Genomic DNA, 16217 nt, shown 5'->3' on the forward strand with positions numbered 1-16217 from the left:
TACCAAATCGGGGTCCCAGCGAAGAACTCAAGCCGTGTCTACCCCGAAGGACCGGGTCCCAGCGAAGAACTCAAGCCGTATCTACCCGTCCTATCCATAGTCCACACCACATCACACGCACACTGCTCCAAATTACCACAACAACATACATGGCACTTTAACATTTATCAATGCATCAAAAATCGTAACTAGAGTTTAACTACATAAATATATGCATATAAGTGATGCATGGGCATGCTGAACATATAATAATATCGAAATTACAATTAAAATTAATATTCTACTCACAGACTTGACGACAATCACTGTGGCGGCTGGGCGGAGGAAGAAGGCTGTCCCGGCTCACCTGACAATCATATTACATTTATTTAATACAATCTGACTCAACACAAACAAAGAAAAGACCAATTACGTCCTAAGTCGTACCAAAAATCCGGCAGAGTCTCCCCTATACCTAGGACCTACCCAACCTGCAAAAGGGCTAAAAACGCACTTCTATATTCACAATCCATATATCAACAGTTCAATCATATCACACAGCCCCTCCTGGGCCCATCAAATCAATCACCCATCACAATACGCAAAATTTCAATTTAGTCCTTATTATTGATCATTTTTGCAAAAACTGCCCAAACAAGCTCTAAAAATTATAAAACTTTGCCCCGCGGTCCTTAGCAATATTACTAAGCTATTGCAAAAAGAATCGTAATTTTCTAAGCTACCACGAATATTTTATGAATTTTTAATCCTATTTAAGCACTAGAAAATTACGAAAAAGCAAGGTTCGGGTTTACCTTTGCCGATTCCGACTTCGGGAACGCGCTCGGGACGTCTGACAATGGGGGGCTAGCCAAAACCTCGATCCAATTCGGGGACTTTTCCGGTAACGGGTCTGTCTGGCCGGAATTTTGCAGACCCGGTCAACTGTCGAATTTCCGCGAATCGAGGATACCTACACGAAGCCCATAACACGGGGGTTAGTACATAAATTTTATAGAATTTTCTAAGCTCATTAAATGCTCGAAAATACACTGCGAAGTTCCGTGGGACCCACCAAAAAACGGTGTCGGAAAAATTCGAAATTTATGTCGTTGCGAAGCTCTCGACGAATGGAGCGTGCTGGTGGCCTCGGTTTTCTCGTGGGATTCACGGTTTTCGAGAAATCTAGCCCAAAAGTCGAAATGGGCTAAAATCTTCCCGAGCAAAAATCGGACAATCCGCTCGATGGATTTCAGCGTTCTTGGTGTCTATGGAAAGCTCTCGCCGAGTAGATGATTTTGGACACAAGACCCGGTCCAATTGGTGGCCGGATCGGCCGGATTTGGCCGGGAAGTCAGCGCAGCCTTGTACGAGCGTTCGCGCTTTTTCCGGCCGTTCGAGCGTGGCCATTTGGTGGGGTCTTAGGGTGGTGAGGTGGAGGAGAGAGAGAAAGCGAGAGAGAAGAGGGGAGGAAGAAAAGAGAAGAGACCGGTCCGGTCGGCCGTCCGTCGATCCGGTTCGATTCGGCCGGTTCGATTCGAAATACAAAATTTTGAATTTTTACTCTGCCTCGGGACCGAAAACGAGGTCCAAAAATTCCGAAAAAATTTCATAAAACTCAGAAAAATACATAGACTCCAAATATATTTTTAGTTTTGCCACGTGGTCTTTAAATTAATTTTTAAAAATCATCAAAGTTTATATTTTCGGAAAATCGAACCCGATTTTTTAAAACCCGAAAAATCTCAAAAGAATTCCTAAAATTCAAATAAAATTAAAATACCAAAAATACTCATAAAAATTAAAATTTCGGGGTGTTACACAAAGACAGCATTAAATTGCACAAGGAGGAGAGAAAAATATTTATAGATTAACAAGGAAAAGAAAAAAGAAATGTCAAAATCTCAATCAAGTTAGATGCATTAAGGATAAAGAAGGAAAAGTGTTGGGGAAAGATGAGGACATTAAAGAAAGATGGAGAAATTATTTTAATGATCTCTTTAATAATAGTCAAAATGGTAATAGCGTGAATATAGACTATAGAATGATAGAAAAGAATGTGAATTATACTAGAAGGATTAGATCTTTAGAAGTAAATGAAGCACTTAAGAGAATGAAAGTGGGTAAAGCCTACGGACCCGATGGAATACCAATTGAAGTGTGGAAGTGTTTGGGAGATATGGGAGTGACATGATTAACTAAATTATTTAATAAGATTCTAAACTCAAAGAAAATGCCTGATGAATGGAGGAGTAGTATTTTAGTACCTATTTTTAAAAATAAGGGAGACATACAGAGTTGCTCGAACTATAGAGAAATTAAACTCATGAGCCATACTATGAAGTTGTAGGAGACAGTTGTGGAGCATCGACTACGTCATGATACTTCTATCTCTCTCAATCAATTTGGCTTCATGCCCGGTCGTTCAACTATGGAAGCGATTTTTCTCATTAGAAGCTTGATGGAGAAATATAGAGATGTGAAAAAAGATTTATACATGGTTTTTATTGATTTGGAGAAGGCTTATGATAGTGTTTCAAGAGATGTCCTACGGAGCGTGTTAGAACAAAAGAGGGTATCTATTAGGTACATGTAAGTGTTGAAAGATATGTATGAAGGAGCAACTACTATTGTGCCCACAGTGAGAGGGGACATAAGAGATTTTTCGATCTCAATTGGATTACACCAAGGATAAGCCCTTACATTTTTACATTAGTTTTAGATGAATTGATGAAATATATACAAGAGAATTCCTTGGTGCATGATATTTGCGGATGATATTGTTCTAATAGATGAGACATGAGAAGGAGTCAATAGAAAGCTAGAGCTTTGGAGAAGTACTATAGAGTCAAAGGGATTTAAGTAAAACGAAGACAGAATACATGCATTACAAGTAGATGGATGATGTGAAGAGAATGTTAGTCATACGATTAAAGCCGGATGGTTGAAGTGGAGATGTGCCACGAGAGTTTTATGTGATCACAAGATTCCTTATAAGTTGAAAAGAAAATTTTACCGTACAGCCATACGACCGGCTATGTTATATGGTAGTGAGTGTTGGGCATTGAAGGAGTCGTATGCGTTTAAGACAAGAGTTGCAGAGATGAGAATGTTAAGGCGCATGAGTGGACATACTAGACTAGATAAAGTCCGTAATGAGAGTATTAGAGAAAAGGTAGGAGTGGTACCAATTCAAGATAAATTGATAGAAGGGATATTGAAGTTGTTTAGTCATGTGAATCGTAGACATACGGAGACTCAAGTTAGACAAGTAGAGCACAATAGGTTAGAAGATAGGAAGAAAAGAAAAAGTAGACATAAATTGACTTCGAGACTTAAAAGCATTACAAATTTCTCAAGATTTAACCCCAAATCGTTTAAAGTGGAGAATGCGAATCTATATAGCCGATCCTAAATTTTTTGGATAAAAACTTAGTTGAATTGAATCGACATACTTAAAAAAACCTTTTTTTATTAAAAATTGAAAAATTAAACCATTACATTCTATGAGAACGTTTTATTTGAATCTTGAAATATATCAAATACATTAAATAATGGAGGCAGCAAACCGGAACAAGATCGAAACGCGAAAATTCTGTTGGAGTCGAAGAAACTAAATTGGCTTAGAGCTGGAAAGAACCATTTCAGAGCAAACTTAATGGATTGCTCCAAAAGGCAACCGATAAAAGCTTGGAACAAAAACGCACGACAGGCACCTAAAGGAAAATGGATCATCCTCCCAAAAAGAATAAAAAATAAAAAATTTTGATCTCTTCTATTCTATAAATGCATGTTGCTGAGATCAGGTAAACTCAAACCATTTTAAAAGCCAATAACCCGAGAGAAAATGCACTAGCTGAAAAGTGCACAACGTAATAAAAGCCACACCAAAATTCAGAGCTGTCAAGCACCTCACCTCAAGTAAACAATTTCAAGATCTTGCAAGAAACATTTTGCAAGCAAACATCATCTCATGAAATGAATAAGCAAAATTGTTACTCTGCATAACATAATCTTAAGCTTAAAATAGTATGGAACAAAAACGCATGCTAAAGTTAACCCTACAAGTATCTTTCCAAACACAAGGCCTGAAGCACATTTCGAAACAAATAGATTCATAGGGACCAAATAAACTTCTTAAAGCCAAAAAAAGAAAGCACAAGACATTGATCATTTATGAATCTGCAATGGTAACTTCCACCTCGACACCAGGTTCAATTGTAATTGAAGTGATCTGCTTGACCACCTCTGGGGAACTGAACAGGTCGATAACACGTTTGTGGACCCGAAGCTCAAATCTGTCCCATGTATTGGTTCCTGCAAACAGAACAGAAGGTTAAAAATATTTATTGCATGAGTAGAACAATCTTTAGTAATACATAAGCTACACAGAACTAAAGACCATTAACAACTTCAAAAATCAAGAACATACATTAAAAGCTTAACCAATTAAAAACCAAATGTCTGTGAACTTGTGCAGTCACTCAATTTACACCTTAGTCCTAGTATTTTCCACACAATGTTTAAAAGAGAAGTTAGGTACTCTCAATGCACAAAAACGAATCATCGTAGCATATAAGTCAAATATTTGATAATGCCTATTTGTGAGATTTTACATGGCTGATAGGAAAGAAGTGATCTGCTAAGGAAAAACAAATAACAAATGCAACTCAAAATTTAATATTTAATTACCATGATCAAGATCAAGCATAAAAGTAAAGAAAATATCTGAAATATAAAGTCCAACTTAACAGAAAAAAATAGATGCATGACAACTTGTACAACAGGATAACATGTATGATACAACTAGGATAACACATATGATACAACTTAGTTGTATAACTGATAACAACAGACATCAACTTACCTGCATAACAGACAATATCAGACATCCATGATACTGTATTAAAGCAACTTAAAATTATGATCCCAGTACACAATTTGAAAGTATAATGCAGTACCATTGATCACAAAGGCCCATTCAACCAGCACAACAGATGCATTTCCACTCTTTCAATTTCTTATCCCCACATCACAAATGTTCTTTTATCTTATGCAATTCAAATTTCTAGCAATACATGAGTATAGTGAAGAAACACTCAGAAGCATCACAAATACAGAGATATTTATACCATATTGCTACACATGGTCAAAACCAACAGAATTTTCCTCAACACTATAGGCCATACATAAATTGATTAGGATATGACATTGCATTGAAATTCAAAAAAACTAAGTTCGTTCTTTGGGTAAATACCTTCACCACAAGGAGATTTCCTAGTGGTAATGTGAAGAACCTTTGTGGGCATTCTCACAGGTCCCTTGACCCTTAATCGCTTGTCCTTAGCCCCACGAACCAAGTCCGCACAGACTATAAATTAAACAGACATAATACCAATCAATAATATAAATGCCATGCCATTTACATAAATTTAAATCTGAAATTCGACCCAGTTTTAATCAAGATTGCAGTGAGCAAATTACCATGTATGAACAACAAATTAACCAAAAAAATAAAATAATAAAAACAATCAAATTGGTTTGATCTATTGCTAATTAAACTTATTGAGTAATATGATGATTAGATAAATTCACGGGAAAAGATGGAACCTTTCTCAAGGTTTTTGACATTTTTGGAAGAGAGTGTAATCCTGATCTTATGTATCTGCTCATGGGAATCCTCCAACCCAGCCTTTGCTGGCTTCATTGCTGCGTATGCTGCCATTTTCTCCTTCACTTTCCTTTAATAGCAAAAAGACCGTTACAAAGAAGCACTATATTCATCAGAAATCAAACAAACGGGAAAAAATACAAATAAAAATATTTAAACCAGCTTTTGTTATCGAGTAACAAATTTTTGAAGTAAAAATAATCGATTACTAAAGAACAGCAAAATAGGCATATCAACGATCTAACCTAAGTTAATGACAATTTCTTCAACAAAGACACAAGAAAGGAACCTGAAAGACGAGAGAGGGGAGTTGTAGCTGCTCGGTGGTGCGGACTCTTTGCTACCTCTCTTCTCAGAACAATCGAGGGTTAAAAAGGACAAGATTCAGGTTTATATCGGTGAGCTGCTACGCTAGGGTTAGGGTTTTGTGAGGATCCAAATACTGGGCCGGGTTCTATTTAGTAGCCCATATTTCGATATGGATAAAACTTGTGAACTTTGGGGATTTGTCTCCACAAATGAATTTTCATTTTGATTTCAAAATCTACTGATTGATCAAAGGATTCAAAATAACCAGTTACGAATTAATTAAAATTGAATTAATATATTTTCAAAAAAACGAGTATTTATCATATTTACTATATATATTATATTAAATATTTAATTTTATATAAATAGATTAAAATTATATAATATATTTAAAAATTATATATATATATATAAACATTGATTTTTATTTTCATTCTTTTGTTTAGTTTAATATGATAAAAAAAATTAAAATCATATTAAAACAGTAAAATAATTTCTATTCGGTAATGATTTATTCTTATATTATTAGTTTTTCAATTTCAATTGTTATTGATTTAATTTTTTTAGTTTGGTCGAAAAAGAATTAAAACTGTACACACCGTTACTTTTAATATTAAAGTAAATGAAGATATAATAATAATAATAATAATAATAATAATAATAATAATAATAATAATAATAATAATAATAATAATAATAATGGTATAGATATTCATCTAATTAATTAATATATTAATATTCAACTTCCATTAATTATTGTAAAAGATAGCACTTGATAAGTGGAATAATGCTAATTCTACAATAGTAATTTTAAGAAAATAATAACCATAAAATATTTAAATAATTTATAATTCATAATTATTTTATAATAGAAATTTTAATTAATTAAATTAAATAATAATCATAAAAACACAAATACCTTTGAAATAACTAATTTTATAATATGAAAAATAATAAAATTAATCTAAAATAATTAAAATTATTATAAATTAAAACACAGATTATAGTTTGCAGGAATATTGTGGATAGAGCCAAGAAACAGGCTACCAAGATTTTCATAAAAGTTACGCTTGTTGAACTCGATGCGTGCTCAAAAAACTGGCTAAGAGAGAGACTTGGAACTAAACTGGATCTAGATAAAAGCAAGCAAAGAGAGTCTAAAACTTCATATAAAAAGAAGTCCTACAAGACTTCCTGAAACATGGACTGCTCTTGTTTATTAAAGTGACACACTGGTTAGATCTAGGAACAAGCTTATTGGATTTGAGCAATATCCACTTATTCTGGATGAAAACAAATCTGAAAGGCCTGAGGGAACTCATTGAAATTACCTTTGAAAATGAAACACGCTAGAAAATCAGGCAACTTTAAATATATATTTAAGACCAGCAGTAGTTGAACCAAACCACTCCAGAAGGCATTGACATGGTCCCATAACACAACTATAAGATGATTGAATTACATTGACATTCAGCAGTTGAACCACATATATCTAGAAAATCAAGGTCCTTTTCCAACCATCTAAAAATTTAAAACAAAAGTTGCTGGTGGGTCAAAAATTAGGGAAATAATAAAAATTTGATCTTTAATATCAAAAATTACATAACACTCTGAAATAAAGTTGGCTTAATCAAAGGGCAAAGAGTGTAGAAAGAACGTAAATAGAAAATACTCTTGATTTACACATTTTTCCAGAGGTTGAACAGTTAGAAATAAGAAAAAGAGTGTTAAACAACTAAATAATAGTGCATTCCATCACCCATGAAAGGAAACTTCAAATCAAGTACTCAAGTGAGAAAGATATCCATTTGACATCACTATCATGTTCAACTATAGAAAGCACATCCACTATATATGGCAAGAAAAAACATACACATAAAACAAGCACAAGAAAAGAATATTGCAAAGTTTTACATAGTACATAACAATTTATTAGCTGATTCCAAATCAGTTGAGATTATAGCTTTCCTGCAGTAAGTTGGGACCTTCACAAATTCTCTTTCGTGATGGGCTACTTGTACCTAAACACAAAGAATTACTTCCCTTATACAAAGAACTTTGTTCCCATAACTCTTTCACAATAAGCAACTTGTACCTAAACACAGAACTATTTCCCTTATACAGGAACTTTATTCCCATAATTCTTTTAAGACTTTCGGAATACAATATTTGCCAGTGTCTGTATTTTGAATGATGCACAGGTTACTTTTTCAGTAGACTTCACTAATGCTCCCTATCAAGCTACATGGTTGTTATTAATGCGATAAGATGTTTGTAAGTTGGCACGAATTCTATCCAGCATGAAGGGATATTCATATATTGTAATTCTTGAAACTACAGCAGCATCATGTTTTGAGGGGGTAAAAGTAGTCATAATCTGAATTACAAAATTTAAGCCTATAAGGTTGTTTCTCTAACCACCATGAAATGAAGTTAAGTTTTGGCAGTATTTAGATACCACGCACAACTGTTAAGGGTCTCCAAATTTTCGCGTCACATATCTTGAAATTGTTTTTCACCATGATATTATGTAAAACCACAATTCAAATCTGTTATTTTATCTCTCGTAATACATTTTCACATATTATAACTATGAGACTGCCTCTTAGTCTACAACTAAGTATCTATCAATGGACTAAACGACCAAAAGAATTTTCAATACAGATGTTGGCCACACATAGGGGAATCTCACATTTATCATGTATAAGCCAAATCAGTGAGATATAAAAAATAGTTTGGACACACAGGCGCGCGCATGTATATACTCATTCGAACACACACGCGCGTATATATATACTCATTCGAACCTAATACATGCTGAAATTCAATCTTTAAATTGTATCCAATAGTTTTCTTTTACCAACCAAAATGTAGTAAAAAAAAAAACTCATAGTTCTTCATTCAGCATAATACAGCCAACCAAGTGAATTTGCATAACACAAAAAATCACAACATGAAAGGCACTGCAAGCCATCAAAGGTTTATGCAAAAGCCACGGGAAAGTAAACAGGAAAATTATCACTCTGCATTCTCTTTTCACGTAATGATAATGAAACACCATAGAAAAAATAATACTTGATAAAACCCCCAAAATAAGATGCTCACTTATAATTCTGATTGACAATGATAATAATGTAGTTCATCATAGACAAAAACTGAAGTATCAATAACATTCTAATGAAAAAAATTAAGAATTAAAGAACAGTGATCTAAACAACGAAGAAACTTATGGTCTCAAATTACACTTCAGGAATTCTCTAAAAGCATGCATATCATCCACGAAATTCCTCTACGGTGGTTCAATAATTAACCCTATTGTCACGGCACTGTATAGCTAAATGAACAATAAAGTGAGATATCATAAGAATCAAATCAAATATAGATTCAAATGATCCTATCACAGATCCATAAAAAGCAGGAACATTTACACATTACTTTTCTTCCCTGTTGGTGTGTAGTAATCCAGATACCAACGCACAAATTTCTTCAACCCCGTTTGCAAATCAGTGGTTGGCTTATACCCAAGCTCCCTCTGCGCCAAGCTGATATTCGCATGAGTAAACAACACATCACCATTTGCAGGCATTGGCAGCACAATTTTCTTGGCCTTGACCTTCAACAGCTTCTCCAATATATTCACAAGCTTGCTAACCGGTACAGGTGAAGTATTTCCAAGGTTAAACACTCTCAATTGGGCAGGTCCCTTCTTAATCCCACCACTCCCTGTGCTCTTTTTTGCAGTATCCAATGCACCCAAGCAACCCTTCACTATATCATCAATGTAGGTAAAATCCCTTGCCACTGAGAAATGATGAGGCCCCTCAAAAATGGTTATTGGCTTTCTTTTCAATATATCCTTTGTAAAAGAGAAATAAGCCATATCCGGTCGCCCCCAGGGACCATAAACAGTGAAAAACCGCAAACCAGTGATTGATAAACCGTAGATATGATTATAAGTGTGTGCAATTTCCTCACCAGCCTTCTTGGTAGCAGCATATAGACTCGACGGTTGATCTGTTCGATCTTTTTCCGAAAAGGGGATTTTAGTATTGAGACCATAGACAGAGCTGGAAGACGCCCACACAATTGCAGGCTGGGGATTCGCCGACTTGCAGACTTCTAGTAGATTAACAAACCCAGCAATATTGCTGTGAACATATGATGAGGGGTTTTTCATCGCGTAACGGACTCCTGCCTGGGCTGCAAGGTGCATTACGTGAGTGAATTGGACTAATTCAAAGAGCTTCTTTAACAGAGTAGGGTCATTGATGTCCCCATTGACAACAAATACGTCTGCGCGTTCCAAGAGGGAGCGACGGGCTTGTTTCAAGGAAGGGTCATAATAGGCATTAAAGTTGTCAAGGCCTACTACGCCGTCCCCCCGGCGGCGCAATGCAGCGCAGACATGGGTGCCGACGAATCCAGCAGCCCCAGTGACAAGAACTCTGTGGCCGCCGGCTCGAGACCTGGGCTTTCCGGATTTGATGACCCGGGTTTCCCAATCAGGATCGGCGAGAATTCGGCGGGGGGAGGAATCAGAGGTGGAAGAAGAAGAATGAGGGGAGTGAAGGAAGAAGAGGAGGATAAGGCCAAGGAAAATGCAGGTCCAGAAGACAAATTTGGTGATGGAAAAATGGTAACGAAAGCGATTCATGTAAATGGGTTTGTCCATTGTTGGAGTTGCGTTGAGAGTAAATGTTGCTGTAGAGTTTGATCGGTGTGGGTTTTGGGATTTGAGGGAAGAGTTTGATGGAAGCAAGTAGATTAGATTGTTCTTATCTATTGCCTATTGGATTGGTATTTAGGTAGACGGTAATGTTTATTTTGGTTTCTGTTCCTTTTTTGTGTTGATCTTTTAGTTGCTTGCAGTTGCCATTTGGTGTAGTGTTGCGCTCTTTCATTGTAGAGAGAGAGAAAAAAAAAAAAAAAACCAATATATTATAAAAATAATAATGATAATAATAATAATGAATGAAATCTTTGGTGTGTAATTGTAAATGCTTCAGACCGGTGAGTGAGGTGCGACGGAGTGTAGATTCAATTGAAACCGATTTGAGGGAGAGACGAGAGAGAGCGAGTGTTCCGGTCAATTCGGATTATTTTCTTATTTTCAAAAATAATTAAAATTTTATAAATATTTAAAACATGAAATATATCCGTTATATATTCGCAAATTGCAATTTAGTAATTTACAAGTCGCTGTTGACTCTTTTACTTTTAGCAAACGTCCGCAAAAATGAAATAATGTACATACCTAACTCCTTTACTTTTTATAAATATATAAATTTTCTCAGGATGACTAATTTAACTTTTTTTCTTAGGTAATAATTATTTTTATTTAGTGATAAAAATAAATTATAATAATGAAATAAACAATAGTTCTACATTATAAATTTTTTTAAATATTAAAAGGGCATTTTAAAAAAAAAAAGAAATAAGAGGAGATTTGAACTGATATATATTAATTATTAAATTAAATTAATTTAGACATAAATTATATATAAAAAAAAAAGCTTAATTCATGTATTAGTGGGATGCGAACAAAAACAAAATTTAAAAAAAAATAATATATAAAGCAAAAGTCTAAAGTGAATCGCCTCAACGTAGGGGCAGGGGAGTGTGGACCATGATGGCTACCTTGTAATTAATTGATGGCCATTTTTTGATCTTTTTTCTATGGAAAGCGTGTGGACCACCAACCTTATCATTGCCTTCATATTCGTTTGTCCTTAGTTCTCTAGTATTGTTACTGTGCAATTAGATTTTTTTTTGTTAATTTTGATTTTTGATAAACATGGGCTGGAATTTCAAGAGAAAGTTAGGCTGGGCTGCTGTTGAGCCACTCCTAGTCCAAGACTGTAGAAACTAGCAATTGAGCAAGCGAAAAAAATCCCTAGTTTATGAAGCCCAAGTGCCCAACCTTGCAGCGTTTATAATATATTGGTATTTTACAGTGAAACTTGTAGCCATATTGATTTTGAGTCGGACCAATGGGCTACTAGTTCAACAAATATATATGTATCTTGAGGTTGGGCTTGCCTGTTCTTGTCATTGAATAACTGAGCGTAACTTAAGTCCATGACTCAATTTAGATAATCATTAACATATTGCAACATGGGTACTTGATTATTAGATCATATTGGGCTCCATGAGTAATGTCAATAAGAACCTTATAAGGTCTTTCAATCTTAGCATAATTTTGGCGCATAGATTATAAGTATATTGCTGTTTAGCTGGATTTATAAATTAGAAAAAAAACCTATTTAAAATATATTATAATTAATTGTTTAATTTGACTTAAAAATTAATTAAATCTATTTAACCAATTAAATTATTTTTAAATATATTTTAATTAAATATTTAAACTATTTAAAATTAGCTTTTTAAGTAATTTTACCAGACTTGCTTTGCTTCTATAACTGGCACTGCAATTAAAAACAGAAAAATATCAAGAGTAACTGCCTTGCACATTGATATTTGGGCTTCTTTTTTTTTTTAATTTCAGTTAATAAGAAATGTAAAACACATTCAGTTTCAATAATAGAAAAACTTTTCAATTTAAAATTTTAAAAATTATTTATATCTTTTATAATTAAAAAAATATATAAAATATTCTTAAAACTCATTTTATTTTTTAAATATTTTTTACCTGCATTATTCACTTATTTTATAATAATGTAATTAATATTTTATTATTATAAATGAATACTTTTTGAATGTTTATTTAATTTTAATTATGAAAAAATATTATAATGCAACATCAATTATAAAAAAAAAATCCATTTTTTTTTTCATTTGAAAAATAGTTAGTATATGTGAATGTAAATTTTAATTTTTCAATTTTAAAAATTTACTCTAATTTTTTATAAGTGGACAGGCATTCATCTTCAAGCACATATGATCTGATTCTTGATTGTTACTTGGCAGTTGCCGGTACAACTGAGATAGCTTTAGGTGGAGGATTTATGTGCTGCGAAGAGTCGTACTTAGTTGCCTCACAAGGCCACCTAAACCATTAGCACAGAATTTTTTTTTTTTTTTTTTTTTGAGATTTTTACTCTATGGTGTGATACACTCAAATCATATTAACTGTGAATTCGTATCACAGGTTATATCCTCATTTTTGAAGGGAAAAATAAAGCTAGAATGTGAAAAACAGGCTGAGGCTGGCTGCTTTCCTGCAACCAAAAAACAGGGGTTTCAGTTTTGGCCATCTTATGAATTCAGTGCAAGAATGCAGGCAGTGTCTGTCAGGTGGTCCAATTCCAGATTTTCTAGTTGAATAACCTTCAGAGTTGTATGTGATAGATCTCAATATCTAATACCACTAATTTCCGCTATCTCAATATCTGTACATATTTTATTTCCCTTCTTCCCTAATGTGGGTTGTGGAGTATGCACTAGGAATTGCAGGCTGCAGCTATCCTTTCTCCGATTAACTTACCTGGCACTACTCGAAATGCTCATCAGTCACCACCAAGAGTCTATCTTAAGCCTGTTTTTGTCCCTAAATTCACAACCTGACCCACCCTGGCCTCCAGCATTAAAATCCAACCATAAAGCCAAGAGGCAAGAACCCAATCCTCAGTCACTCCACTTTATCTGTCCTTTTACCTTGCACAGAAGTGGGGTGGTTAAGAGTCACCTCAACAATTCAATCAAGACTTAAGCAGTAGTTTGAAAATTTTGGTCACTGTGCACTCCCACATGACTACAAATTCACGAAAATTTAAAGAGATGACAGAAAAAAAAAATGATTTGATCAGAATTGTGCCAATAAAAGGAAGCTTTAATTGATAATTAATATGGGATCTTTAAATCATTCATGCCTAACAACATCATTTTGATTTTTGACGCTACTTTTGTTTTTTTATCCATACAGAATGATGATTTTATTGGTTGCTTTCGGTTCTTTAATTTTTTGTTTTGCCATAACAGTGTCTCTTCAGTCAATTTCCTGTCAACAAGCATCATTTGTCGCTAAATCATATCATTAGAAAGAAATTTATGCTTTCTATAAACGTGTTTTCCAATAAAGAAACCATGTCCTTGAACTAATTGTCACTGCGAAAAAAAAAGTTCTGGCTTATAAACTAAACCTGTTGAATTTCAATATAACCTTTAATTTCAGAAATTCTAAATATACTCTTAAAAACGGACTTATTGCTGAATTTCCCATTGAGTTTTTTTTTTTCTTTCAAATATGTAATATATATACACTAAAATTTAGGGATTAGACACACTACTTAATAAAATTATTAATAATAAAATCATAATAATTTTATTAAATCATATTAATTTATATAAACTCACATACATAGTCTTACATTATCAATGTGAAATAAATGATTTAAGAAAACACTTGCTTGGCTTATCTATTTATTTATTTTTTGTCCTTTTCACTCGGCCTAGTTGAATCGTTGAACTTCTTCCCCCACGTTCAGGTCAATAATTGTACTTAGACTGTTGGATGTGCGTTCTCATTGGAAATTTGTTACCTCACCACATTTTTTTATATATAGAAATTATCTGATAGGACGTAGGCCCCATTTGTTATCCAATATTATCCTAATCGTAGTAAACACGCGCCTATCAGAGAGTCCAGAAACAGTAACTCTATTGCATCTGCAAGAATGTGACGCTAATGTTCTTAAGAAAAACTTTGTAACGCTAACGCTAATAACCCACAACAACACCAAAGTTTCCGCATCATTGTCGCACCCGATACTCTAGATATATGACAGTGAGACGCACGCCTTTGTAAGTTACGGTTGATTCTTGCGTATCCGAAAGAACCCATTCACACAACAAATTATATTGATTTCAGGTAAAACAAGCTATATAAAATAATAATTAATTATCCTTTTTTTTTAATTTAATAACTATATTTATTTGTATATTTATTTTTGGTTGATTTTAATGAAACATGGTTGGGTGATTTTATTTGTAAAATGATATAGGCCTTAGCTCTAAAAGAGTTAAGGTAGTTTGAAACTTGCATGAAATCTTAAATATATTACGGTTATTATTTTTTTACGTTAAAAAGATAACAAATAGCTCAGTGATTGAAATGAATTATATATTAAAATTATAATAATTTTAAGAGGATTTTTATTCTCATATAAGTCACTCACATATCTAATCTACAATCAATGCGAGATTTCAAAAAACAGCTTATGAGATATACCCATTAACTTACAGATCTCAACTTATAGTCATAATGGGAATAAAATTGTTCACTTATTTTCACTTGTAAGGTTTTTTTTTATATATATATATATATATGTAGATAAGACAATGAACGGCTTAGTAACGAAAATAGATCACACCTCAAAATCATGATAATTTTAAGAGGATCTTTATTTATATATAAGTCATTCACACACTCAATTCACAATCAACACGAGATTCTGAAGTGCCATTGCAGTTATTGTTGAGTTAGATAATTGGCTAAATGCTCAATCTAGTCATTGTATTTATTGAAAAATTTTAATTTAGTCAATTTTTAATATTTTATATAATTTAATTTAAAATTTTTAATTTAAGATTAATTTAGCTTAAAATTTAAAATTTATGAGCTAAATTTCTTAATTTTTTGTTTTAAATCAAAAATTAAGAAGTTTAGTTTTTTAATTTTGAGATTAAATTTTTTTATTTCTTGATTTAAGTCAAAAAATTAAGGTTTTTAGTTTCTTTAATTTCTTAATTTTTGAGTTAAATTAAATTTAAATTATTAAGTTAAATTAGATAAAAAAATTAAAAATATATTAAATTAAACTCTCTTCATAAATATAAGAGTGAAATTAAATTTTAATTCTTAGATAATTTGATGGTATTCTGAATGAGTTTCTGTATTTATATTATTATATTTTGATATATTTAAATAATATGGATTGTCAGATTTATCTTTAATATATTCATTGCAATAATTGATTGGCACACTATTTGTATTATTCTCCAATTAAATAGACAAAAAAATTTCATTTATTGCATCAAAATATACCAGAGATTTTTAGAGTTGTCCCTCGTTTTTTTTTTTCTTTATTTTGCTATTACTCCATTTATTTTCTTTAAAAAAAGAAACTTAAAATAGTAAAGAGTAGAAATAAATTAAATATAAATAAATAAATTTTACTTGATTTAATTATTTTTAATAAAATAATTACTTTTTTATTTAAAAAATAAAGAACTATTTTATTTATTTCACAGAGGTCCAGAGTGAGAGCGGGGTCCACATTCCACAAAGGTAGTGCACCTT

The 16217-nt window shown here is 32.8% G+C and overlaps 2 protein-coding genes and 1 long non-coding RNA gene across 4 annotated transcripts; all 3 read right to left on the reverse strand.

The window, feature by feature from the left end:
• On the reverse strand, window positions 1-1322 carry LOC131175476 (uncharacterized). The gene is made up of 3 exons (XR_009145675.1): window positions 1055-1322; window positions 795-952; window positions 1-346 (listed from the first exon to the last, which is right to left on the reverse strand). It is a non-coding gene; the product is annotated as an uncharacterized LOC131175476 (long non-coding RNA).
• Window positions 1323-3962: 2640 nt separating this feature from the next.
• On the reverse strand, window positions 3963-6097 carry LOC110670215 (40S ribosomal protein S20-1). 2 transcript variants are annotated; one of them, XM_021832192.2, is made up of 4 exons: window positions 5940-6097; window positions 5590-5720; window positions 5237-5350; window positions 3963-4296 (listed from the first exon to the last, which is right to left on the reverse strand). In XM_021832192.2, exons 2-4 carry the CDS (start codon window positions 5702-5704, stop codon window positions 4154-4156), a joined length of 372 nt encoding a protein of 123 aa, XP_021687884.1. In that variant the 5' UTR covers window positions 5705-5720; window positions 5940-6097; the 3' UTR covers window positions 3963-4153. The 2 variants fall into 2 exon arrangements, with proteins under 2 accessions (XP_021687884.1, XP_021687885.1); XM_021832193.2 differs by having other exon boundaries at window positions 5896-6033.
• Window positions 6098-9040: 2943 nt separating this feature from the next.
• LOC110670209 (UDP-glucuronate 4-epimerase 3) lies at window positions 9041-10873 on the reverse strand. Its single transcript, XM_021832185.2, has one exon. It carries the CDS (start codon window positions 10629-10631, stop codon window positions 9384-9386), a length of 1248 nt encoding a protein of 415 aa, XP_021687877.1. The 5' UTR covers window positions 10632-10873; the 3' UTR covers window positions 9041-9383.
• Window positions 10874-16217: the final 5344 nt, after the last annotated feature.

Source organism: Hevea brasiliensis, chromosome 17, assembly GCF_030052815.1.
Source record: "Hevea brasiliensis isolate MT/VB/25A 57/8 chromosome 17, ASM3005281v1, whole genome shotgun sequence".
Lineage (NCBI taxonomy): Eukaryota > Viridiplantae > Streptophyta > Magnoliopsida > Malpighiales > Euphorbiaceae > Hevea > Hevea brasiliensis.

Bases quoted from the DNA above. Each gene is read 5' to 3' on its own strand.
- LOC110670215 (XM_021832192.2), bottom strand. From the start codon at position 5,704: ATGGCAGCATACGCAGCAATGAAGCCAGCAAAGGCTGGGTTGGAGGAT. The intron at 5,351-5,589 runs GTTCCATCTTTT...TTTAATTTATAG, and splicing joins TGTCAAAAACCTTGAGAAAG to TCTGTGCGGACTTGGTTCGT. The intron at 4,297-5,236 runs GTATTTACCCAA...TTCTGTTTGCAG, and splicing joins GAAATCTCCTTGTGGTGAAG to GAACCAATACATGGGACAGA.
- LOC110670209 (XM_021832185.2), bottom strand. From the start codon at position 10,631: ATGGACAAACCCATTTACATGAATCGCTTTCGTTACCATTTTTCCATC.